At 53.5% G+C, this 23,184-nt stretch overlaps 5 protein-coding genes across 5 annotated transcripts; 4 read left to right on the forward strand and 1 right to left on the reverse strand.

Annotated features, from left to right (window-relative positions):
• Positions 1–2,814: 2,814 nt before the first annotated feature.
• On the forward strand, positions 2,815–4,277 carry HER10_EVM0009679 (uncharacterized protein; the record flags this gene model as incomplete). The annotated part of the gene is made up of 5 exons (XM_035479159.1): positions 2,815–2,998; positions 3,070–3,554; positions 3,636–3,700; positions 3,796–3,848; positions 3,888–4,277. The coding sequence occupies exons 1-5, from the start codon at positions 2,846–2,848 to the stop codon at positions 4,275–4,277; spliced, it is 1,146 nt and encodes a 381-aa protein (XP_035336416.1). The 5' UTR covers positions 2,815–2,845.
• Positions 4,278–4,418: 141 nt separating this feature from the next.
• HER10_EVM0010718 (uncharacterized protein) lies at positions 4,419–5,890 on the reverse strand (the record flags this gene model as incomplete). Its single annotated transcript, XM_035480170.1, has 4 exons — positions 4,419–4,932; positions 5,050–5,500; positions 5,576–5,612; positions 5,663–5,890. The coding sequence occupies 4 exons, from the start codon at positions 5,888–5,890 to the stop codon at positions 4,419–4,421; spliced, it is 1,230 nt and encodes a 409-aa protein (XP_035336506.1).
• A 1,492-nt stretch (positions 5,891–7,382) lies between these two features.
• Positions 7,383–9,226, forward strand: HER10_EVM0002952 (GMC oxidoreductase; the record flags this gene model as incomplete). The annotated part of the gene is made up of 3 exons (XM_035472643.1): positions 7,383–7,708; positions 7,767–8,934; positions 9,007–9,226. Exons 1-3 carry the CDS (start codon positions 7,432–7,434, stop codon positions 9,224–9,226), a joined length of 1,665 nt encoding a protein of 554 aa, XP_035335795.1. The 5' UTR covers positions 7,383–7,431.
• Positions 9,227–10,719: 1,493 nt separating this feature from the next.
• HER10_EVM0008704 (tricarboxylate carrier) lies at positions 10,720–13,094 on the forward strand. Its single transcript, XM_035478216.1, has 4 exons — positions 10,720–11,131; positions 11,313–11,446; positions 11,581–11,675; positions 11,744–13,094. Exons 1-4 carry the CDS (start codon positions 11,028–11,030, stop codon positions 12,455–12,457), a joined length of 1,047 nt encoding a protein of 348 aa, XP_035336325.1. The 5' UTR covers positions 10,720–11,027; the 3' UTR covers positions 12,458–13,094.
• A 6,215-nt stretch (positions 13,095–19,309) lies between these two features.
• Positions 19,310–23,171, forward strand: HER10_EVM0002281 (uncharacterized protein). Its single transcript, XM_035472000.1, has 6 exons — positions 19,310–21,289; positions 21,348–21,429; positions 21,484–21,831; positions 21,881–22,343; positions 22,398–22,485; positions 22,540–23,171. Exons 1-6 carry the CDS (start codon positions 20,354–20,356, stop codon positions 22,750–22,752), a joined length of 2,130 nt encoding a protein of 709 aa, XP_035335732.1. The 5' UTR covers positions 19,310–20,353; the 3' UTR covers positions 22,753–23,171.
• The last annotated feature ends 13 nt before the right edge of the window (positions 23,172–23,184 follow it).

The following is a 23,184-nucleotide window of genomic DNA, read 5'->3' on the forward strand; positions in this document are numbered from 1 at the left end:
TGTTTACCGTAAATTCGCCTTTCCATGACACCTTAGGCAATTCCTCTCACCGGCAGGAAATAAACTTTTTTGGGTAACTTATTCAAATTACAATTTCGTTTTTAATGTTTGGTATGGGCATCTATTTCGATTGATGTGTCAACATTTAATCTTGGATTACTCCGTAACAGTGTGAGTAACCCGCATGGCTTGATTAGTTGGACGGCGCAACTACTCCGTACAGAGAAATGATGGAAAAGGTAAAGTAAGTCCCTGGGAAGATATTTCACAGCCACGGAGGAGATCCAACCATAAATACTGGCTCACCACCTTAGTTCATTGCCAAACTACAGACTACAGAATACTGTCGAGATCAAAACTGTTCTGTGGAACAGGCCCTTTGCTCTTTGTAAGAGTTCCTGCGCCCTATCTCGTACACTGGTACTCACAACATCTTTCCATAGCAATATGAGATTTTCATTGTTGCTCAGCATCTTAGCTCCACTTGCCAGCGCTGATGTCGGCACTGCTGGTTCTTGGTCCGTACCCTATTTACCAACCAGATGTAACGGCAACAGCCAGGATCAATTCCCTTCCAGCAACTTATTCGTTTCTGTTGGTGACGGACTTTGGGACAATGGGGCGGCATGTGGAAGGCAGTATCTAGTGCGGTGTATCAGTTCGCTTCCGCGCGCCTGCAAATCGAGTACGATTCAGGTCAAAGTAGTCGACTTTTCCAACAACCCCGTCGGCAAAAAGTCAGCTGATGCTACCATGCATCTTTCAACCACGGCATGGGCAGAAATTGTCGACACCTCAAAGGGGGTAAATAAGGTCAACATCGAGTTTCAGCAAGTCTAGTGGAAGGACGCGCAACTTTCTAGAGCCATAAGAAGACTCGGCAAATGCTCTAGGAAAGATTGCACTTTCGTGACGATGAAGTACCGTCATTTTGTGGTCGTCAATTTCAACACTGTTTTAGCGACAGGCGGATATTAGTAGCTCGGGATTGGAAATATGAAAAGGCTTGATCCTCACGGTGTGGCTCGTCGTATGCCTCAGGCAATGCATTCACGCGTATCAATACTACGGCCCAGCGCATATAGTCTTGCCTCCCGATCAGTAAACCACAGAAGTCCATTTGTACCGAGATCACATTGATAATAGAAAGAAGGAGATGTGCCACGTGCGTGCTCGGCAGGAGCAGCATTGTTATGAGAGACAGGTGACTGCGACAGGATGCATGGGTGTTGTCTTGGATGAGGATCCTGGCTCCGTCCATGCAATTAGCGAATACTGCTGAAGGATTGGGTAGGCTGGGGTTCAAATGCGGTACACCATATCTTCGCTGCGGAGATTGCAATGCACCCTTCGGCAATTGCTGTGATATACGTAGTGATATGCGAGTATCATGCTACCCTTCGAATCAGCACTAACAAAAGGCCTTTGAGAGGTCATAAAGCACCTGTGCCTATAGCATGTCGGTTGTAGATAAAGTACTTGCCATCCGAAAAAATGATGCCCTTCGACAACATTTACATGGATAAGGCCGGGGAAAAGGGCAGAAATTCAGGAACATTCACCAGTCTGTGGGGTCCGAGGAAACACGGCAGCGGGCCGTAGACTCGCTCTCGGACCTCCTCGTCGCAAACCGGATCGCCTCCCAGTCGCATCTCGGTCTGGTAGGCAACAACTTGAGTGGTTGACAGTGGCGGCTACGGGTCACACCGACTAGGCACGTCGCTTTCGGAGCAGCGCGGCCGAATAGGGCTTCCAGCTCCGGGTGTGTGGGAGACTAAAGACATGATTTGAGGCAACCATCTCTTACGGTCTATTCAGACTTTGCTCTAGAGATGGTCTCGAACAATGGTGATACTACTTATTTCTGATGGTTGGCTTCGTTCTACACTAGCTCGATGCTTTCCATCGGCATTTGCAAATGCTGTGTTCGGAGAATTAGGAAGCCTGACCAAGATGCACTAACAACCAGTAGCTCATAGTCATCCTTGTTATGCTTACGCGAGTTCAGACGATGCAACATTCGACACAACTGTTCCTGGCTCCGGATCATGATGGGGGCCAGCAGACCTCATGCCTGGACTGCCCCTGAAAGCCCAGCATTTGCGGTGTAACCTGACCACGAGTTGCGGTCCACAGTCCGAGTCTCAGCGTTCTTCGTCCGTACACTGTGATGACATGCCGACCGGTCCTATGTTTAGCTGCACGTTCGCATCAGTCGTAAGTTGATGGGTCTCTAACTCCCCTTTCCTCGCGTGGCCAGCGGAAACGTTGACGAAATCGCGATGGGTGGAGAAATCGTTGATGGCCGTTGGAACAATTATGGTTCTAGCGCGCCTTTACGAGAACTCCTGTTGGACAAAACCCAGTTACCGCGTGCGTGCTTTGACGTGGCTGTGGACCTAGCTGTTATGGCCCCCTTGTGGATAGTGACGATCTCCTCTGCCCTTCGTTTGAACTAAGCCATGGGTACGCCGCAGAATCCATCCACAATAAGCCTCCCGATGTCTTGTTTCGGTCAATGATCGACCTGTCAAGTCGTCTCGCCCAGGGGCCTCGCCGGGACTCGAAAAGATGAGGCCCATTCAACTGCCAAGTTCCGAATCCTTCAAGCCAGGACCTCAAAGACTCCGACCCTCCTTGCGACCTCTCCAGATTCGCTACCACCAATCGCTGGTCCCCGTTAAAATTGACTCGTGGAGGAGAACAAGATTTAGGGAGATGAATCGGAACCTTTAATTGTCGGGTGCCCCAAACCGGATCCCGCCTGGATCCCGTGTTTGTCGTCTTTTTTGTCTTTCCACGTTTGTCTCGATTGCAAGATCGACGCAAGACGGATCCGAAAATCATGATAGGACCAGGCGGCGATGCGCCCATGGCGCTGGCCGTTCTTTGGGGCTTGACGGGTCTTGCTTTTTTCTTCGTGCTGCTGCGATTGTATACTCGTCTTGTCATCCTTCAAGCCTACGGCGTGGACGACCACTTCTTCAACCTCGCTTTCGTGAGTGCCCTGGTTTACAGACAATCAAACACAATTGTATCGCAGACCTTGACTGACACTTTCATACTCAGTTCCTCTTCGTCGCCTACGATGTCATGCTCACAATTTCCTCCTTCTACGGCTTTGGCAGGAATATCCTAGAACTTGAGATGGAAAACGTGCCAAAAGCGATCTTGCACGAGGCAATCGGCAGCACAATCCTCGTATCAGCCATCGTCGTCTCCAAAGCCTCTCTAGCACTGTTCCTCCTCCGCCTTGTGAACACTCGGCTGCACCAGATCCTCGTCATCGCCCCCGTCGTCATTCTATTCCTCATCGCCTTGGCCTCTCTTCTCGTCTTCTGGTTCTCCTGTACGCCGATCAACTTCCTGTGGGACCGGCTGATCCCCGACGGAAGCTGCCCTATCGACCCCGGTCCCATATCAACGGTTGCGGGGGCTTGGAGCGTCGTCGTCGACTTTTGGTATGCCATTACGCCGTGGGCACTACTGTGGAACGTTCAGATGCCGAAGAGAGAGAAGTTGCTCATCAATCTGAGCATGAGTTTGGGCGTCATGTGAGTTCTGCCCGCGCTATTGAAGGCATGCACCTTCGACATCGGCATGCTTGAGTGACGTGAAGTTAACAGCCATGATAGTGCTGGCGCATGCGGGATTCTGAGAGCTTTGCAGCTCAAAAATCTGAGTAGTGTGAACTTCACCAGTAAGTCACTCTTCCATAGATCTCAGACCTGTATTTCCTGTGGTCAACACCATGTATCATTGCATGAACTCATCGTTGACATGAACACCCAACAGAGGACACGGTTGCCTTGATAATATGGCATGCGGCAGAACTGGCAGTAACTCTCGTCTGCATTGGAATCCCCGTGTGCCGCCCCCTCTTCAAGGGTTGGCTCAGCAAGTGGTCATCCCGAAACGGCAGTAGGCCTGGACCATACACTAGAGACATGACCGGATCCAACTTGGGGTTCGGTTTGAAGACGATCGGCGGCACCGACTACACTGTCAGAGTCGGGTTGAAGACGCCAGACTTGGACTTGGGAAGCCTCGCGGGTCGAAGCGGCGAGGGACGATTCGGAAGCGGGACGAGGTCTGGTGGAAAGGGCTTCGGCGACAACGAGAGCGTGGATTCAATACTGGGTCCGGATGATCGTTACGGCCAGGGGCGGAACGTGGACATCGAAAGGTATTCCAGTGAAGAGGGAAAGGCGGGGAAGCAAAATATACACGTCTGGGTGAAGTCGGAAGTGGTTGTCAAGTCGACAGCAAGAGACTAAGGAGGTACACGAAATTCTGAACAGATGCAATTCGTTATGCGACTTCACTTTCCTCTTTCAGGTCTCTAGTTGCTCGATGCGCCTCCACTGGACAATAGACGCTCATCCCTATCGACAATGCGAGCATGTTTACGTCTCAACCTAGCGACTGACTACGGTTGTTTTGGTGACCATGATTCTCCCAGTCTGCGGGCCATCCATAACTTCTCGCTCTTCACCCGTACTGTCATCCGAGCTCCTTTCCGCATTGACCTGAGTTGTGGTGGTCCCCATATTGTAGCTATCTCGACCTGCTGCGGACTTCATGTGCCTCAACTCCCACGCCAGATGCTCTTCGCTTTCCGACATCTGCTTGAAGCCGTCGGATCGAGCGCTGTGTTTATTCTGTAGCCCAGCCGCACTATTCCCAGTGGTATTGCCGTCAGTCGCATTCGAAGTCGCGCCGTTGCCGCGTCGTTGACTTTGTAGGCTGAGACCCAGCACTCGGCCTACCGTACGATCGAAGACGGGACGGAGCATTGGGCTGGATGCCACAATGACAGCGATACCGGCTTGCAAGACACCGCTGACGCTGGCTATGGCGAAGCCTTTGGTGACGTTGATGAAGTCGATGTTGTAAGCATAGTAGAGTCGCACACAGGAGAAGACAACCGTTCTATCGAGTGTGATAAGATGATCAGCTTGCATTCATCATTTACAAAGGGATTTGCCAGCCAATTTGTGTTGTTTGCTGATCACCGTGAAGAAAGGGAACTGCCGACAGATGACTTACATGAAACCGGCGCAGAATACTCCATACAGGGCAATCTTGTGAGCTCTCCGAACCTGCAGCTGGGCAACAAACTTGATCGGGAGCCCGACAATAATGATATCAGTGATGATGTCAAAGATCGCTACCGCAGAATACGCCGTGGTATGGTTGCCGCAGATTCCTCGCACGCTCGGATCCCACGCCATCTGTACAGGCTGGCAGATGAGAAATCCTATCAGAGCCGTATACAAAGCCCAGCATACTGACAGAGCCATGGCGATCCAGGCGAAGAGCCTGAAATTCGTCGAGTGGCCAAAGAATATGCGTTGGAGCATCCAAGTGATGCTGAGCTTGACGAAGCCCAAGGCCGCGGCGTAGAGGACTTGTGTGGCGAGCGATATTCGAAAGTAGTGGTACTTGTGCTCATCGCTGAGATTCCATACATCATGGCCTGCGCCACCTACTACTACAGCTTCGGTTCGTAACATCAAAGTCAGTTTCCGCGCTCTCATCGCCTACTTGAGCGTTGCAGGGAATCCCTACATACCTAGAATGAAGCATGCTGCCGCACCATAGAATAGCAACTCAACACTAGTTAGTGCTGAAGGACTGTCTCAACGTGCCTCATAAGTACCTGAGCTGTGAAGTAAAGATAGTCTTCGGTCAAGTAGGGAACCTTCGTGATCTTCCGAGCCCAGACGCGGAAGATGGTCCAGCATGTGGTCAAGGAGAGCATCACCGACGCCGTGGCAACGAGAGCGGCCCCCGACGACGTGAGAGGTGGAAACTTGTCATGGGTGATGGCTGGAGCCGGTGTTGTGCCACCAGCCTGACGAACTCTGAGGGTATTTGGGCTCTCCATGGCTGACGGCAAAGAGAGGAAGATGAGAGGAAACAGCAAGATGTGGAAAGTCTGGCCTCAAAGGCACTTGAAGCTGGACTTGTAGGCTGGAGAGGATGGAAATCTGTTAGGAACAGCCATCTTTCAAACCTGGACGAACAAAGGTGTGTGGTAAAGTCAAGGATAGCCGGGGAGAGGTATCCCAACTTTCCAAGTGGCCTTGATTCTGAGCCCCTGCAACAACACGAGCGATGCTCCAAAACGGAAATACCTGCGAGTGAATGCGACAAGCTTCTCCTACACATCTCAAGGAGTTTTGATCCGCTGCCACATCTGCAGCGGTTTTCTTCAAGTGCAAGCTGCTGCATGTCGCATGTACTTCCGATGCTCATATCTTGCGCCGTCGGCGAAATCGAGATACCTGGCTTCTGGAAATGTGAGCATATGGCCTCATTTGCATGAGATATATCGGGTCTTCCTGTTTCCCGATGGAAAGCATGCAACCATCGCCATTCGATTGGTCCGCATAGCGCAAACGAGCTGCAAAATCTGGTGATAACCCTTGTCAAAAGATCATGTAATTTGTGATTATCGTGTTGGAGGTTTGTTTGCTTTACCCATGCTGCATGTCGTTGGTTGTTGGTTGCTACAGGCATCAAAGAACCAGGTTGGTGGATTATCACGCAGGATTCTGTGGGACTTGGATATGTCCATCGGTTGGCAGAGTCCGCGTTACTTGATGCGGGAGAGACACGTCCGTAGCTGTGCGAGTATATCTCTTGAGTGAAATATGTTTCTCAAGTCCACAATATATCGATTTTCTGTGATGTTGCCGCGTGGCCATAGTCATCTAGCAGTGTAACCCTCAAACGACTTAAGTCTGTTATTACATTGTGCATCACGCCCGGGAATTTCTCATGCTGCTGAGAAAAGTCTGCAAAGGCTGTGCGGCGTGCCAAGTTGATGCGAAGACGCGGCACAGCGAGCGGGATGCCGCTCAGTCTCCAGGGGTTTGCGATCTCAGCTCGGTCGATTGGGTTATAAGACTGTCCGATACCCGGGATAGGACCATGATCTTTTGGGAACTTCGTCCGGGTCCGCAAAAGGCCGGAACAGCCCCGGAGTGCGGGTCCTTCATCTAAGTCTGCATCGAGCCGATGAGCGCTCCTCTTCCGGGGCCATTAGTGCGTGTTTTGATGCAACTATGTTCCAACGACCGTCCACAACGTGGATGTTTGCCTCCTTCAGACCCCAGACGGTCTGTTGGTTGTCTAAAGCGTCTACGCACCCTCGACTGGGGTCCTTGCATCCGAAGCTCTAGATTCGATAATACCTGGCATGTGGCGCGACAACAAACCGCAAGACGGGCTGTCAACGGGCCCGAACTGCATTCCGTCGGACTAAAGAGAAGGTATCAATGTTATCGCCGGAGGTGTAATGAGATCCTGCCTCGTATAAGGAGTAACCACGGCTCTGTCAATTCTTGTCTTCGCAGCTCCCTGCCAACTTGTCACTCAAGTCAGCCAGTCATTCTTTTAGGCACTCAGCTTTCTGTCTAAGCCATGTCATTGTGGGATTTCATCGTTGTCGGCGGCGGCCTTGCCGGCTCCGTCATATCCAACAGGCTCCTCCACAAAGATCCGACCTTGAAGATACTGCTGGTTGAAGCTGGGCCCAATGTCAATGGTCTCGAGTCTATCGCGTACCCAAACACCAGTACTGGTGCCGGAAGCGACATTGACTGGGCTTATACGTCGGTTCCGCAAGCCAACGTAGACAATAGATTAATTGCTGCGCCCGCTGGCAAGGCCCTCGGTGGAGGAACGGCCATCAATGGAGGTAAATGATGACTAACACCCACTCTCCAACACATTTCATTAACCATGGCTCATCTTAGCTGCCTGGGTCCGTGGTCATACTGTCGATTATGACCTCTGGGCCGAAGAGGTCGGCGACGATCGATGGAGCTACGAGGGCCAGCTTCCCTACATGAAGCTGACGGAGAAGTTCTTCGACGCCAGCATCAACCCCTCCCAGCACGGAGAGAACGGTTCCATGATCATCCAGGGCGTCACGCCCATGAACCGGCACTTCCCCATGCGAGAGAAGCTGGCCGAGTCCCTCGAAGCCCTCGGTATCTCGGCGCTGCCCCAGCTCGACGCGAACGCCGGGAACCCCATAGGCTACGGAGACCTCCAGGAGAACCGCAACCAAGGGCGCAGACAGCTCTCCTCGGAAGCCTTCCATCTGGACGGCGTCACCGTCATCACCAACACAATGGTCGAGAACATCCTCGTGTCCAAGAGCCCCAATAGCACCGCCGTCACAGCCAAGGGCATCCGCCTGCAAAACGGAACAGAGTACCATAGCCGCAAGACGATCCTCTCAGCCGGCGCTTACCGCACCCCGCAACTCCTCATGCTCTCGGGCATCGGTCCCGCCAACGTCCTAACGGAGCACGGCATCGAGGTGAAGCTCGACCAGCCCGAGGTCGGCAAGAACATGCACGACCACATCCTCATGCCCACGGCGTGGAAGGTCAAGAACCCCTCCGAGGGCTGGGCCTACGAGTCGGACAACCCGCTCTTCAAAGAACCCCAGTACGGCCTCGGCAACAAGATCGACTTCCTCGCCACAGTCACCCTGCCTAAGGAAGGCCTGGCGGCGGCCATCGCCGAGGACGAGGGCGTTGCGCCGGGCCCGGAGCATCCTCTCCTCCGCCAGGATCGCGCGCACGTCTCCCACACGCTGCAGTACAACGGCGCCTCGACCGATGGTTCTGCTGTTCTCATGCTGTCCATCGTGCTGATCGATACCTCGAGGGGCTCGGTAGGCATCTCGTCGGCCAACGTCAGTGACCCGCCCGTCATCGACCCGAACTATCTCAGCACGGCGGTGGACAGGTACGCCGTGCGGGAAGCTCTCAAGTTTGATACCCAGCTTCTCGGGAGCGATCTGACGCCCGTCGGTCGTGAGATCCTTGACGGCGAGCTCACGGCTGACACGCCTCTGACGGTGGATTCCCCTGACGAGGCGTTCGCCACGCGCGCCCGTCAGGTTGCAGGGTAAGTTCCTTCTCCCCCGAAAGAGTTCCTATCACAATTTGCTAGAAAGTCGGGACTGATAGTTGGATCCAGATCATGCTTCCATCCCAGCGGAACGGCGTCCATGGGCAAGGTTGTCAACACGGACCTCAGCGTCAAGGGCGTTGACGGGCTTTTCGTCGCCGACTCCTCCATCTTTCCGGTTTCCATCTCGGCTAACCTACAGGTGGCCATGTACGCCATGGCCCTCCAGGCCGCGGAGATTATTGGGGAGCACGGGAGCAAGTGTCGCCAGGTTCGGACCACGTTGTAATGAGGTGTCTGTGATGATATGATGTGTGAGATAACACAATGATTAACACTTAATACCCAGAGCTTCAGTCCTTGACCTCGGGCTGTGAGTTCGAGTATCATATGACAGTATCAAGCCTTTCGGTGTACACTTGAGAGAGATGATTTCGAGACCCAAAGCCTTTGATGAACATATTGGCGTTCGTACTATATTACTCATAGTTCAAGTAATGGCCGATCTGGCTGTAAACCAGACTGCATCGTTAGGATCCAATGTTTAATCGGAGCAGGGGAATCCTCAGTTATCTGGATGCTCAAAATTATGAGTAGTTGTAAGTGTTTGATTCGCCGCGCCAACAATTTGATACTTCCTTTCAGCTTCCTGCTTGTGATACTGCATGCTTGATTTCCTTCGTGGCCTACTTGATCCTGGTGTCTGATGCGAGCTCCACCGATATGTGAGAGAGTTCTCCGTGGACACAACAAACAATACGTTTCCAGGTGGTACATCTAGACGATTTGAGATATGGACTCCCCCACTTATCACGTTACCAACGTTGCTACAATGTCTTCTCTTCTTGAGACTAGATAAGCACGACCGTAAAGAGGGAAGAAAGGAACAGGAAACTGTTGCTCAGCTGACAGAATCAACATGGGACCTGACTGAGCCTTTTTGAGAACTGGAACCAGACTTGAGATTGGAGTGGCCTAACTCTTCAAGAGCAGAAAACGTAAAGAAATGCGCGACCCTCAACGACCCCCCGCACGACAAACCGTCCCGACCTTGCATCGGCACGCCGCCCGGCCGCTTCAGGCCGAAGACGGGACGGAGAAGGCACTCACGAGTTACAAGTCGTAACCCAGGCGAGTTCGACACTTCCCCGCAGTGGCAAGTTTCCCCGCCATCACTCGACGACGCACTGACCACCTTACTGACCGCCCTACATAGATCGCCAAATTTCCCCATTTTCCCAACCAGGCCTGCTGGCGAAATGGCATCGCGTCACATTTCGGCTCCTTAGTCTCTCTGTGAAGATTGTAGGTTCGATCCCTACGTAGGTCGGTCTGATCTTTTGACTTTTTCATCGGTTCGCACACCTGTGTTCCTGTTGCTCTTTTTGCTTTCTTTTTGTAGACTGCTTCCGGCATGGGCAGTCACTTTCGTGAAGACTAAAAAAAACAATATTTTTTGATCCTCATCACTTCTACTTCTTCATCGTCCGTCTATTCCACCGAGTTGTACCGTCAGCAATTGGCTGCACCGTCAGAAGCCGTCGGTCTGTCATCGACAGGCCATCCAACGCCTTGCAGTGACAACAACGCCCTACTGCGACAGCCTGGGCCCGCGTCCACCCGCCGCCAGCTGCAACGAAGTTCAGGGTCCAAGCTCCGTCAGCCAATCAATTCTCTCGGATAACCTACCTCTGGGCCTCTGGGGACCTGTCGTGCCTGTCTTTTCCCCCAAATCCCACCGATCTCGGGAGCTCACCCGACGATAGCCCATCCTATCCGTCCCTGCTATCAAAAAAACCACCAAACCCAATACAAATCCCACGAGAACCCTCACTCACACCGCAATCACCTTCTTCCCCTCCCCCAAAACCGCCGTACCACCAGCGTCCCTCGGCACCGCTCCCGCCTTCTTTGGTCGCGTGGCATTGCATTGCATTCGATTTACCCCTCACTTGTGCCTATTGGGACATATTTACCCCCGAGGAGAGCTCTCAATTGCGGGAGAGACGGACAAAGAAAGCTTCGCGACGATCCCCGTTGCTTCTCAAATTGCTTCACCACCAAAACACACCTCGAACTTCACGCCCGATATGTCGGCCTCCCTCCCCGGCAGCCGCGAGCTGCCCGCCTCGCAGTATGATCTCAGCACATACATGGGCCGCGTACGGCACAACCTGGGCCTCACCGACCCAAGGTACGTTCATACCCCCACTCTCAGTCGCGCATCGCATCGCATCGTCACGATCGTGACTCCTTGCGCGCGTTTGTCCCAATACCACAACCACCACCACACAAGCTTTCTTCCTCTACCCCGACCAATGCTTCTACCACCATAGAACCAAGACAATCTACTAACATGTCTCCCCAACCAACAGCACCCTCCTCGTCGGCAGCACCGGTCTCGAGCAAGCAAAGTCCCTCCTCACCGACTACAAGCAGGGCAAGATCCCGACAATGACCCCCGAGCTCTGGCAGGCCAAAAAGGTCGTCGACTCGACCCTCCACCCAGGTGCGACGAGCCCATAAGAACAAAAACTACCCTGCCTCTTTGCGACAAAGGGCTCGTTGCTTGTTTGCTTCTTCTTCTCCCCCGGTACCCCGGTGACTAACACGCGGCGCACTCGCGCACCTCACCCCGTGTAGACACCGCCGAACCCGTCTTTCTCCCCTTCCGCATGTCCGCCTTCGTCCTGACCAACTTGATCGTCACAGCTGGCATACTCCAGCCCGGTCTCGGAGTGAGTTGAACCCCGAGAAGAAGAGGAAGGAAGGACAGTGGCAGTCCTAACACAAGTTCTACAAATAGACAGCAGGCACAATCGCATGGCAAGTCGTAAACCAGTCCCTCAACGTGGCCATCAACTCGGCAAACGCAAACAAGTCCTCCCCCTTATCCTGGCGCAAGCTCGGCGAGTCCTACGCAATGGCCGTCTCCGTCTCCTGCGGTGTAGCCGTCGGCCTCAACAAGCTCGTGCCCCGGCTCAAGAACCTCACCCCCGCGACCCGCACGACGCTCACCCGCCTCGTCCCCTTCGCCGCCGTCGCCTCGGCCGGCTTCCTCAACGTCCTCCTCATGCGCGGCGAGGAGATGCGCAAGGGCATCGACGTCTTCCCCGTCGTCGCGGAGAAGACGCAGGCCGCCGAGACCAAGGAACAACAGGCTGTCGAAGGCGCCGCCGCTGCCACCAGCCAACAACCCCAATCCCTCGGCCGCAGCAAAAAGGCGGCCCAAATCGCCGTCGGCGAGACGGCCTGCTCCCGCGTCTTCAACTCCACGCCCATCATGGTCATCCCCCCTCTCGTCCTCGTCCGCCTGCAGGCCCAGCAGTGGCTCAAGCAGCGGCCCCGCCTCACCGTGCCCGTCAACCTCGGCCTCATCCTCGTGACCAGCTACGCCGTCCTCCCGCTCGCCCTGGCCGTATTCCCTCAGCGACAGAGCATCAGCGCGGACAAGCTCGAGCCCGAGTTCCACGGACGCGGCGGCGAGGGCGGTCTCGTTGTGTTTAACAGGGGTATCTAGATATCTGTCTATACCCTCTCTCTCTTGCATTGTTTCCATTTTGCTACTATACCGAAGCTGGAAGCTGGAATACAAAAGGCATCCCAAAGCGAAATTCCCATTGAGCGCAGGAAGAAATTCAAAAGCATGAGCGGGTGGGCAGACGGGAACGTCACGAAACGCGGATGTTTCTCGTTGTCTGCGCGATACAGGCAAAGGCAAGTCTTGCCGAAGCAGCTTTTCCTGCCTAACCTTACCCCATGATACCGTCTACCTGCCCTGACATGTCTGTCGCAATCGCACCCGTCAATCTGGGGGGGCAAAGACTCAAAGAAAAAGGAGAGCAATGTCTCCGTCCAACCACTCCCCCAGACGAGCGTAATATGGGATAGAGAACCCGGTATCAGATCGGACGTTGAAAGCGTTTCACGCAGCTACAAAGTCATTCTTGGCAAAAAACACCACGGTTATTTTTCGGTGATTCCACCACCCCCTTCCAAAATCTTTCTGAACCGTGGTGGAAAACCGCAGAAAGCTAGGCCATCAGCTGTAATCCAATGGCCGTGGGCTAGATGTTTATACGGATACGTAGCATATTCAGGGAGGGAACGCGTAGAGACTTTGCTTGTTAGCCAGGTAGGGCAGAAATCATCCCGCGATTAAGAGAAAGAACTTTAGATACGTCACGGCAAAAAACCCCTCGTGATATTCCTGTGTTGTCCAAAATTAGTGGAACAGAATCGTGCTTGGAAATTTTGAATAGTATGCGAGGCGGTATATGACTGTGAGCAAAGCATCGCATCTCTCGACATTGTTCCCGCCACAACAAATCCTCTGGGAAACGACAAGAATAACGTTGCACAATTCATGACGACAAGCCCGCAGCCAAACCACCTGCTTTAACAAACGTATCACGGACCAAGCCGCTTATGTGCTTGTGTGCCTCGACAGGCACGACGACACCACCACCTCGACAATTCGAGGACGGGACAAAGTGCGCACTTGGCCTTAGAATCGCCACCAACGGGGAAACCAAGAAGGAGGGGTGGTGGGATGACGGACGGAATCAGCGGGGTTTGCTTACTTACCATCTTCTCGAGGCTGGCTCAGGCTCCGTGTAGACAAAACCAAGACAGTTCGGTCCCGTTAATTCTAGTCCATCGAGGGCGGCACATGTCAAACTTCTGATAGCTTTTGCTACTGTTTCTTCGTAGTGAGTTTGATAAGGGCGAGAGGTCTGGGAATCATGGAAGTCATGGAAATCCCCTTATGCTGAGTGTAGGGGTAAAATCAGCATATCAACAACTGTTGTGTCCTAGTTTCCTCAGTCTGTTTCCTGGCCTCGGACGATGAGGTTCCCGGCGCTTGTCATCCGACATCTCTCCAGTGTAGCTCCTCCTCATCTACTTTATGATGAGACAGAATGTTCAGGATAGTGCGAGATTTCATGGTTTTATCAAAGCTGTCCTCTTGATTATTATTCATGGTTTCTCCGCGAGCCCCCTCCGAAAGCCATCTGCAGCCCCCGGGTGACATTTCGTCCCCCGATTACGTGCATGCAAAGGGGGGGAGACGAGCGTACCTGCGACGCAAGCACGGTTCACAGGCTCTGGGAAGAAGGAAGAAGAAAGCTCAGTGGCCCGACGGTATGTTTGCGTTCAAAGAACTGAAACTTTTTAGCCGTCAGTGGTGGCAGGTGGCAGCAGCACGCTCTGCCTGGGATAATGCATGGTTTGAGAGCGTCGAGACCGAGAGAAGTGTCCCAACTTGCTATTCAGGTCGGGTGCAGATGCTTCTCTGCTCGTGCTGGCACGATTATACCATCACCCAAACCATCACCCAGCATCGCTTGTCTTGACAGGACGGCCGGACAACCCCCCATCAAAACGTTGAATGATCTTAATGAGGGGAAATATAGGCCGATTGTCCTGGGCCTCTCATCACCAATGTTTCGCGGCGAGGCACCCCTTCTGGGCTTATGCTTGTCTAGTCTCGGTTGCCACGGGCTCAGTATCCTGGAGTCATGCAGGCACTTTACGCCACGTACCGGACAGGCACACCGCGAAGACACGCGCGGAGGTCGTTGCGACGGTGGGCCGGTTTTCTCTCAAAAGTCTCTCCAAGCTGTCGAGTTTTGGTCGTGGCAACGATTAAAAAAACGTGTGACTTAGATCGTGGATGTCGAGTTCAGCTTTACATTTTCCATTTGGGAATTCTGCAGTGTGGTAAAGATCGACGAATCTGTGACCACTGAGCCTTGACTCTTGAGGTGCAGTTGCGTGTGCAGGCATGATGTTGGTCGGAGAGAGGGGCCGGTGACAGCACAGATTTCCCTCTCTCCGCTCCGCCCTGCCCTTCTCTGTGCTGATAACCTGGTCTCCCAATAAACCTCGAAGAAGACGTTCACAAGCCTCCCGCCTCTTTACGCTCAAGTCGGGTATTCCTCACTGCCTCCGAGCCTCCTCACAAGCGTCGCGATGGCTGCGACCCTTTGCCTCCTCTCCCCACCGCGTTGTAAACTGCACCCATGGTTGGTCGATAGGGAGAGAAGGTGTCGCTCCTCGAAAACCCCATTGGCGCACCTTTGGACGGGAAGCAGGGATGTGGACACTAAGAAGTGCTTGGAGATTCGCCGGTGATTGCGCTGCCAGTGTGCACTGTTGGGTTGCCATAGAGGAGACGGTGGGATCAGATCAAAAGCAGCGGTATCCATAGGGATTTCAAGCCAAAGAAGGCGGCCAGTGCTGGCTGGCTGAATAAGTAGGTCAAACGCTTCCATTTCCGTGGCTCCATGCTGAAGCGTTTGTTGTCTTTCCTTCACTGTGCATCTTGCTACGGATCATTGTTTCCATTAGCTTTTTCGGCGCGATCAGATCTTGGGCGGCTGTGTGGAATGTGAGGATCATGCTTTTGGGCCGTGTTTGGACTGATGCTCAACGCCGCCAACCGCCAGCCGGCGGTAACTAGGTTGCTGAAGTTTCCGGTGCCATGCCATAAGGTGATGCAATATTCAAGACGCAAGAACAACCAGAGTGGTTGTAGCTGCGGACGAGGAGGCGATCAGAAGTACCAGAATAATCGGTCATGGCGAGACGAGGTGAAGTTTAAAGCCGGTACCAGGATCCATTTAGGGGACTCATCCGGTCTGCAGTACTGGATCCTTCTGACGTATTGCAGCAGCCAAAGGACATGGGATTTCGGAGCAAACCAGCGTGATGATGACCAGGCATCGTTTCCTCGAATTAAAGTAAACTGTGCAGGGCTCTCTATTTTGTCAGCACGGAGCCCCGATATGTCAGGCTGTCGTTGTACGCTGGTTTGCCCTGCCCGCCTTGGAGCAGTAGCACTGGGCTGGGGCTGGTTGGCGGGGACTGGCTCCATTCATCCAACCTTTTCGTTTGTCCGTCCATCGTGAAGGCGGCTGGTGTTGAGGTGTGCGCGTGTGCGCTCCGTTTGGATGGTCAGACCAAGCCGATCCAGCCCAGTCCAGTCGCGGCCATTCCAGGCTACTAGTAATGGTAGCTCAGGTGTGTGATATTGTTCACCCAAGTACTGGTTGAGAAGCAGCGATCGAGTACAACGCAACTGCGAGAGAAAAGAGTATGGGCTGGTACGCTGGGCATGACTATGCGGTGATGGAGTGACAGAGTGACGGAGTGGCAGCGGCAGGCCATCACTTGCTGTGCAACGACGTGACTTTGAAAGAGGCGACTTGCCCAGGCCGGCGGGACGCTAAACCCGTCTGGAAGATTGTCGTGGAGGCACATTGGCGGGCAGCAAAGTTGGGGTGGAGGGCGGACTCCAGAGCGACCCGCCAAGTGCGTAAAGTGGGTGAGAGGAGGAGCGAGAAGGGTGAAGCGCGAGCGTGAAGCCGTCGGCGGCCACTGGATTGGCGTGTCTTTGATTTTGCGAGCGTGACAAGTCAAGCCATGGGCGAAGTCATCGGACATGGGTTCCTTGGGCGCACAACCACAAGGGTACAATGCTGTATTCGTGCATTTCGAGATGATACCGACACATGGCCGTTGCCGTATGTCTGGTCAGTCCCTTGGGGGTGAATGGAAAGGGCAAGCGATGAAAGCAGTTGGTCGTGAAGACGGATAGATCCTCAGACTAGGTATCGACAGAGTCTTGAATGCCGCAAATTCCTCCCATGCCACAATCCCGGTTATGAAGATGTCGTTGAGGGGCTCGGGGGCTTATCGGTGGTGTGTCTTTGGTCTGGAAAAGGAAAGAGCCAGCGGGAGCCACCCATTTGGAGCTTGGAGAGGAATAGAGAGAGAGAGAGAAGAATAGGCACCTGGAAGTGTGCTGGGTGCGTGCGTGCCGATTTACGCTTGTATCGAAGAGAGACAGAATAACTTTGTTGGAAAACGGTGCGGCGTATCAAGAATTCAAGACTGCATTTTGTGTAAAGTAAGGTAGGCAGACAAGAATGTGGGAGCAATATTCCGTGAGACGATGACAGTCTAAAGACGCTAGAATGCGGCCAGACGGACAGTCCCATTCACGCCATTGAAGCACCGCTTGAGAAGTAGCGTCCTTCCTTCGTGGCTCCTTCCGTCCTTCTACGCAGTAGGTACAGTGCCATCGCTGGTTTCTATCCTACCACCTTACCTACCTGCCTTACGGTAAACTACCTTTGGTGGCCAGGTGTACTTGGGGTTACTCTTGCCGCTCTCGTTCTTGCCTCACCAGAAATGGCGGGGCATTCGTCCTTTCTTCCCTCCAAGACACATACCTACCAACCTATCCCGTGCCTACCTCGCATTTTCAACATGGCAATTGCCTTAGGGCTTACTGAAGGCATCTCACCTCAAGTTAGGAACTTGGATACGATTCAAGCAGGCGAGGAAATGAAACCTACAAAGAAGCCGGAAACCACCCACAATGTCGAACCGCCAAAGCCCCCCGAAATAAAGTACGGGGCCCTGGAAATATGGTGTGCGTCAAGACCGAAATGCCCTGTACCTCACATCGGCGACAAGCCCCTTGTTCCTGCCGGATGTACAGTAGGCGAGAGGCTAAAAGCACGGAAACACCTGCAAGTTGCAGCCAACCGAAGTACCTTCCGTCTCGTCCTGTCTGAATCGAAGCACCAAGCCCGAGATTCCCTTCCGAGGGGAGCCATATGCTCCAAACACTGTCGCTCGCTACGTTACGGTTGATGATCCGGCGGGCACAGATTAACAACCTGGAACACGCCCTATCTCGCTTGATAAGGAACAATATTCCGTACCCAACATGGAAACACTGTCAAAGTACCCTAGTTTTCTGCCTTGCCACATCATCGCGGGTACGGACACCTCATCTCTGTTCCAATCTCATCATCGCCAGGCTCTTGTTCCTCAAAGTCTGCCTTAAAGACGGCATCGAGACTCTGGCACATGTCGGATCAAATTGGACAAATCCGGTGCTGCACTGCACGGCACTGCTTCCGCTGCGGCAAGAACGACGTTTTGGATGATGCTGAGTGGGCGTTCACGATAAGATACTTGCGTCATGGCATTGGTCTGCAGTCGTTGTCAAGTACCTGCCTTAGTCAATCCGAAGCTAAGGTACATGCGCCATCTGACAGAGGCGCGCAAGCAGGCGTGGCACGGCACAGTCTCCAAGTACCTACCTCCATCCTGCGCTTCGCCCGGGCTCCACTCTCCCACTCCCTCCGATATACCTGTACGAATACAGGCGCTGAGGCGGACACCTTGTACCTCTAGAGTCTGGAAGGCACAAAGGATATCAGATATTACCTTGGACATTCCCACCTCCGGCCTATAGAAGGAATTGACATGAATGTTCTTGAGCCATTTGGAAGAGGCATGAGATGCAGCGAGGCTTAGCACCTTTCCCGGTAGAGACGAACAGAATTCTGATGGAGAGACCAAATACCCGACAGTCGCAGCTCTGTTAAATAGGTAGTGGCCGGCTTGATTTATTATGCTTCCCGGTGCACATCAGCCTTAGGTTCCCTCCATACCCTGTCAGGACTCAGTGGTCCCTTGATTGTCCCGGGCTGCACTCGACTCGACTCGACGCGCGAGAAAGCGACTGGAACCTGTCCGTCTTGCCGCCTTCTGCCTTGGCTCGAAGTGGGCTTAACTGGAGACTATGTTGGAATCGTGAGCAAAACTCCTCTTGACTATACATCTTGTCAGCTTTCCCTTTCCCGAGGTGAACGGGGAAAAGAGTCGAGTAAGTAAAGGAAAATGGAAAGGCAACCAGCCTCTCGTCTCACTACGTGACAGGCACCTTCCATGGCTGGGTACCTACCTACCTTAACCTGACCAAAAGTAGCCGAAATGCGCGGGCCAGCCGCCAGACTACCTGCCTTTGGTTAAAGGTACTTCTGCCTGCGTGTGTTTGACAGCGTAATCACAGGTATCCCACATCGGAGGTTCTTAACCAACGTAACCTTCCATCTTCCCCATCTCGTGTCTTCCGCCGCCTGTCGTCCTCACCCACTTTGGCTGCTTCCATTTCCGCTCCCACGCGCACTCGGTTGCACGCACACTACTCCGTACCGAAGTCACCAAAGTACACGCCCATACGCCCAGTTAGTCCCGTCACCCACACCTACCTTACCTCACTCATCAGGTTCATTCATTCCCCCTTGGCTTCATCGCCCGCGTCCAGCAATCCCAAAGTCACAGTGTGTCCACCACCAAGCCGCCCTCGTCCTGTCTTGTCCTCTCGTGCTCGTCCCTCAGGTTGTCAATTCTCCACAATTGGTCGCCTCCTCCCGTCAGGGCCCTCCACTTTGCTCACCTCACCAACTGCTCCCCACGGACCAACAGAGTGAAGCGACCGGTCATCCCTCGGAACTTCGTCACTTTTTTTTGGACCATAACGTCCAGCCCATCCACCGTGGGCACTCTGGAAGTCTGCACAGCGACCGGCGGCTTGTTTTTCTTCCAGCTCTTTCCCCATCATTATCATCATCAGCAGTCAACCCTGCTCCTGCTGTTGATTTCCCTCCAACTTTCTTTCTTCTTCCATCATTCCTGGCAAGAACTTCATACTCTCTGAACCAAAGAAACTCGCGTCGCGTCCTAGCCTCTTCGATGTAGCAAAGAGACCCTCCCAACGGATACAGCACAGCACAGCACAGTACACACATACGCCTACCGCAGTACCTCCCATACCCATACCGTCCGTCCTGTCATCAAACGAATCCTCGACGACCCCCGTCCACTTCGTACGCTGTACCCGTACCAGCCAGACTTTGCGCACGACTCGGGAAATCTAGGCCGGAGACCCTGTGGTCCCTCTCCAAGGTTAGCTAGCGGTATCCGTACCGCAGCAGCGACAAGCCGCCCGTGGCAGAGCCCAGAGGCAAAGACCGCAAAAGCTCTTTTTACCCACTCACGTCGTCAATCTGCAGCCCACTCCCAGACACCACCACAACCGGTCCACCACTGGCTCCGGTAACCAGATCCAAGGGCCGCACACAGCACACAGCGCACACTCTTTGCTGAGGGAACGCTGAAAGCCGACAACACTGGGCTTGCACTCTTCTTTCCCTCGCTCACTCCCTCTTTTTTCACGCTCCCTCTATCCTACTTCTCAGGGCTGGATTGATCACGGATACCTTGGGACTAACCCCGAACTCCACTGTTTGGATTTGGGAACCCTCCACCCTCCATTATCCCCCCCCAAAACCAAAGTACAGCCGGGCACGTACTCAGTACAGTACAGACAGCACTACGTACCCAGCAGCACCACCAGCACCCACCTCAGCGCTCAGCGCCCAGCACCGGCACAGCGAAGGCCTGCGAAACCACCTTCCTTCCGCCTTCCCTCCATCATCGAACCTTCCTTCCTCGCCCTCACCCTCACTCACCCTCACCCTCCGCCGTCGCTCTTCTTCTCTGTCTCCAAAGGTGATTCCCTCGACACCGGCAAGACAAGAGGAAAATCATGTCGACTCCCACAACGGCCACAGCGACATTGCCTCCTCATTCGCATTACCATCATCCCCATTATCCCTACTCACATCAGCCGTACCAGGCCTCTACTGCTACCGGCTCTTCGTACCGACAGCCAGCGAACCCAATCCTCTCAACTTCCTCATCCACAGCGACGACGAGATTGCCTCCCGCATACGCAAACTCGTCGAGCATTGCCTACTCTGCCACCTCTACTGCGAGTCACGCCGGCCCAAATGGCCTAGGCCCTTCAGCCTCGTCAGCCAGTTCGAGGACCATTCACGACGTCTCGAGTCCCGACGCGAACTACTCGCTCACCACCAACTCCACCATGCCTGCCACCAGCTCACTCTCCCAGTCCTCTCAGTCCGCTCGCAAGCGAAGACGATCAAAGGAGCCTGACTGGAACAAATTTTATAAGAATGGCCTGCCCAAGGAAATCATCGTCATCGATGATACCCCAGAGCCAGAGCAGGGCAAAGCCGTCGGCAACGGCGTAAGGGTCGTCTCCAATGGTAACGGCAGCGTGAACGGCGCCACCACAAATGGTGCCAGCAGCCGACCTGTTCCCAAGAAGAGGAAAAGAGACGACGAGCCTCAGCACTACGATCCCGTCTATCACAACAAGTACGCCGGTTCTCACACTACCACTCCTCACCACAATGGCACCCCCAGCGGATCGACCATATCAACCGACCGCACTACAAACTCCGCCATCCACACCACCGCTGCCACGTCCCTCTCTTCAAATGGACACGAGTACTACGATGCCCAACCTGGTCAGAAGCGTAAGAGAACCCGTCAACAGATTGCCCAAGAGGCAAAGAAGAGAGAGGTCGAGGGCCTCGGCGATCCATTCCTCACCTACAAGCCGCCTCCTTACCCTCCCAAGAAAGCGCCCGATGTTCACGTTCGGTTGGTTCAGGATGTAAGTATCATCGTCTCGTCGTAAGACGACTTTTATTCATTTGCTGATGTTTTCCCAGCAGGGTTACAACAAGAATGCCAAAGTCGACGATGATGATGGACACTACATTGTTGTTCCTGACGCCGACCTTACGGATAAGTGTATGTTGAACTCGCTCAATCTGATCAACCATCAGGGACTAACCTTGAATGCAGACCAGATGGTGAAGCTACTCGGGCAAGGGACATTTGGCAAAGTCGTCCAGGCTCGAGACCGTAAGAGGAACAAGTCGGTGGCCATCAAAATTATTCGGTCTGTCCAAAAATACCGAGATGCCTCGCGAATAGAACTCCGAGTTCTCGCAACACTCAAGGCCAACGATGACGAAAACCGCAATCGCTGTATCCACCTCAGGGACTGTTTCGACTACCGCGGCCACATTTGCATCGTCATGGACCTTCTTGGCCAAAGCGTTTTTGATTTCCTCAAGAGCAACAGTTTCGTCCCCTTCCCCAACAGCCAGATTCAGAGCTTTGCTCGACAGCTCTTCACCAGCGTTGCCTGTAAGTCTGCCATAAGCTCTGCAATAAGTCCTTCGCTAACATACTGCAGTCTTGCACGATCTCAACCTCATCCACACTGATCTGAAGCCTGAGAACATTCTTTTGTGCGACAGCGCCTACCAGACCTTCACCTACAACCGAAAGATACCCTCCTCTTCTACGACCGTCAACCGGCAGGCGAATCAGCGCAGAGTCCTGCTCGACACGGAAATTCGCTTGATTGATTTCGGCAGTGCCACTTTCCAAGACGAATACCACAGCTCCGTCGTCAGCACCCGTCATTACCGAGCGCCAGAAATCATTTTGGGACTTGGATGGTCATTCCCCTGCGACATATGGAGCATAGGATGCATATTAGTCGAGTTCTTCACCGGCGATGCTCTTTTCCAAACACACGACAACCTCGAGCATCTCGCAATGATGGAAATGGTTGTCGGGCAAAGGATAGACTCCAGCCTCGTCCAAGCTGTGAACAAGATGGCTACTAGAAGTGGCGGAAACCCCGCCTCGAAGTGAGTGGTTCATGGCCCAGTTGGGTAAGGGCAACGCATACTGACACTGTGCAGATACTTCAAGCGCTTGAAACTTGACTATCCTACACCCGAGACAACACGAGCTTCCAAGAGATTCGTCAAGGCTATGAGACGATTGGAGGTAGGCAAAACAGGCTCGCAGAGTCCTGAAAGACGGCTCACTAACGATTTATAGGATATCATCCCATCGAACTCAACCTACTTCAAGAACTTCCTGGATCTCCTTCGGAAGATCTTTGTCTATGATCCCCAGCATCGCATTACAGCGAAGCAGGCATTGCAACATCCTTGGTTCAAGGAACCAGCGACACCGGACGATGGTACGGAAGCGGCCAAGATCCGCCTAGAGCGAATGAGACAGGAGGGGGATCACCGATACCACGCATGATTCCTAGCCTACGAAGCTGTTTTCGAACCCTTACGTCTATAACGAACAAAGCTGAGCATGATACGGGAGTTTGGCCGTTTGATATCTGGTCTGTACGATGGGGGCCGACGGAATTGGAAGGGCATGGCGCTCGTGCAACTTGATTTTTTTCCGACATGGGCCTCATCAAAGGTCAGCCATGTTCTGCCCTTAAATAGCAAAAGGCTTGATGGCATGCGGGGGTTTTTTGGGTTGTGTTTCGCGGGATAAGGGTCAAACTCGCAGCAACACGAGAGAGTAGCACGAACGGTCAAGCCACGCCCTGGACAGCGTTGCTAGTAGAGACGTTTCGATGAGAGAGATGTCGTGCCTTGTCGCCAGGCTCAATAGAGCGATTCTCATGACCGACGCAAGCCTCCCGGCTTGTCAACCACTTCTTCAGTCTTCTGGAGT

This window comes from Colletotrichum scovillei (assembly GCF_011075155.1).
Source record: "Colletotrichum scovillei strain TJNH1 chromosome Unknown Contig00003, whole genome shotgun sequence".
Lineage (NCBI taxonomy): Eukaryota > Fungi > Ascomycota > Sordariomycetes > Glomerellales > Glomerellaceae > Colletotrichum > Colletotrichum scovillei.

Coding starts and splice junctions, on each gene's coding strand:
- HER10_EVM0002281 (XM_035472000.1), top strand. CDS start 20,354: ATGTCGACTCCCACAACGGCCACAGCGACATTGCCTCCTCATTCGCAT. Junction 21,430..21,483: donor CGCCGACCTTACGGATAAGT/GTATGTTGAACT, acceptor CCTTGAATGCAG/ACCAGATGGTGAAGCTACTC. Junction 22,486..22,539: donor AGGCTATGAGACGATTGGAG/GTAGGCAAAACA, acceptor AACGATTTATAG/GATATCATCCCATCGAACTC.
- HER10_EVM0008704 (XM_035478216.1), top strand. CDS start 11,028: ATGTCGGCCTCCCTCCCCGGCAGCCGCGAGCTGCCCGCCTCGCAGTAT. Junction 11,447..11,580: donor CGACTCGACCCTCCACCCAG/GTGCGACGAGCC, acceptor CACCCCGTGTAG/ACACCGCCGAACCCGTCTTT. Junction 11,676..11,743: donor TACTCCAGCCCGGTCTCGGA/GTGAGTTGAACC, acceptor TTCTACAAATAG/ACAGCAGGCACAATCGCATG.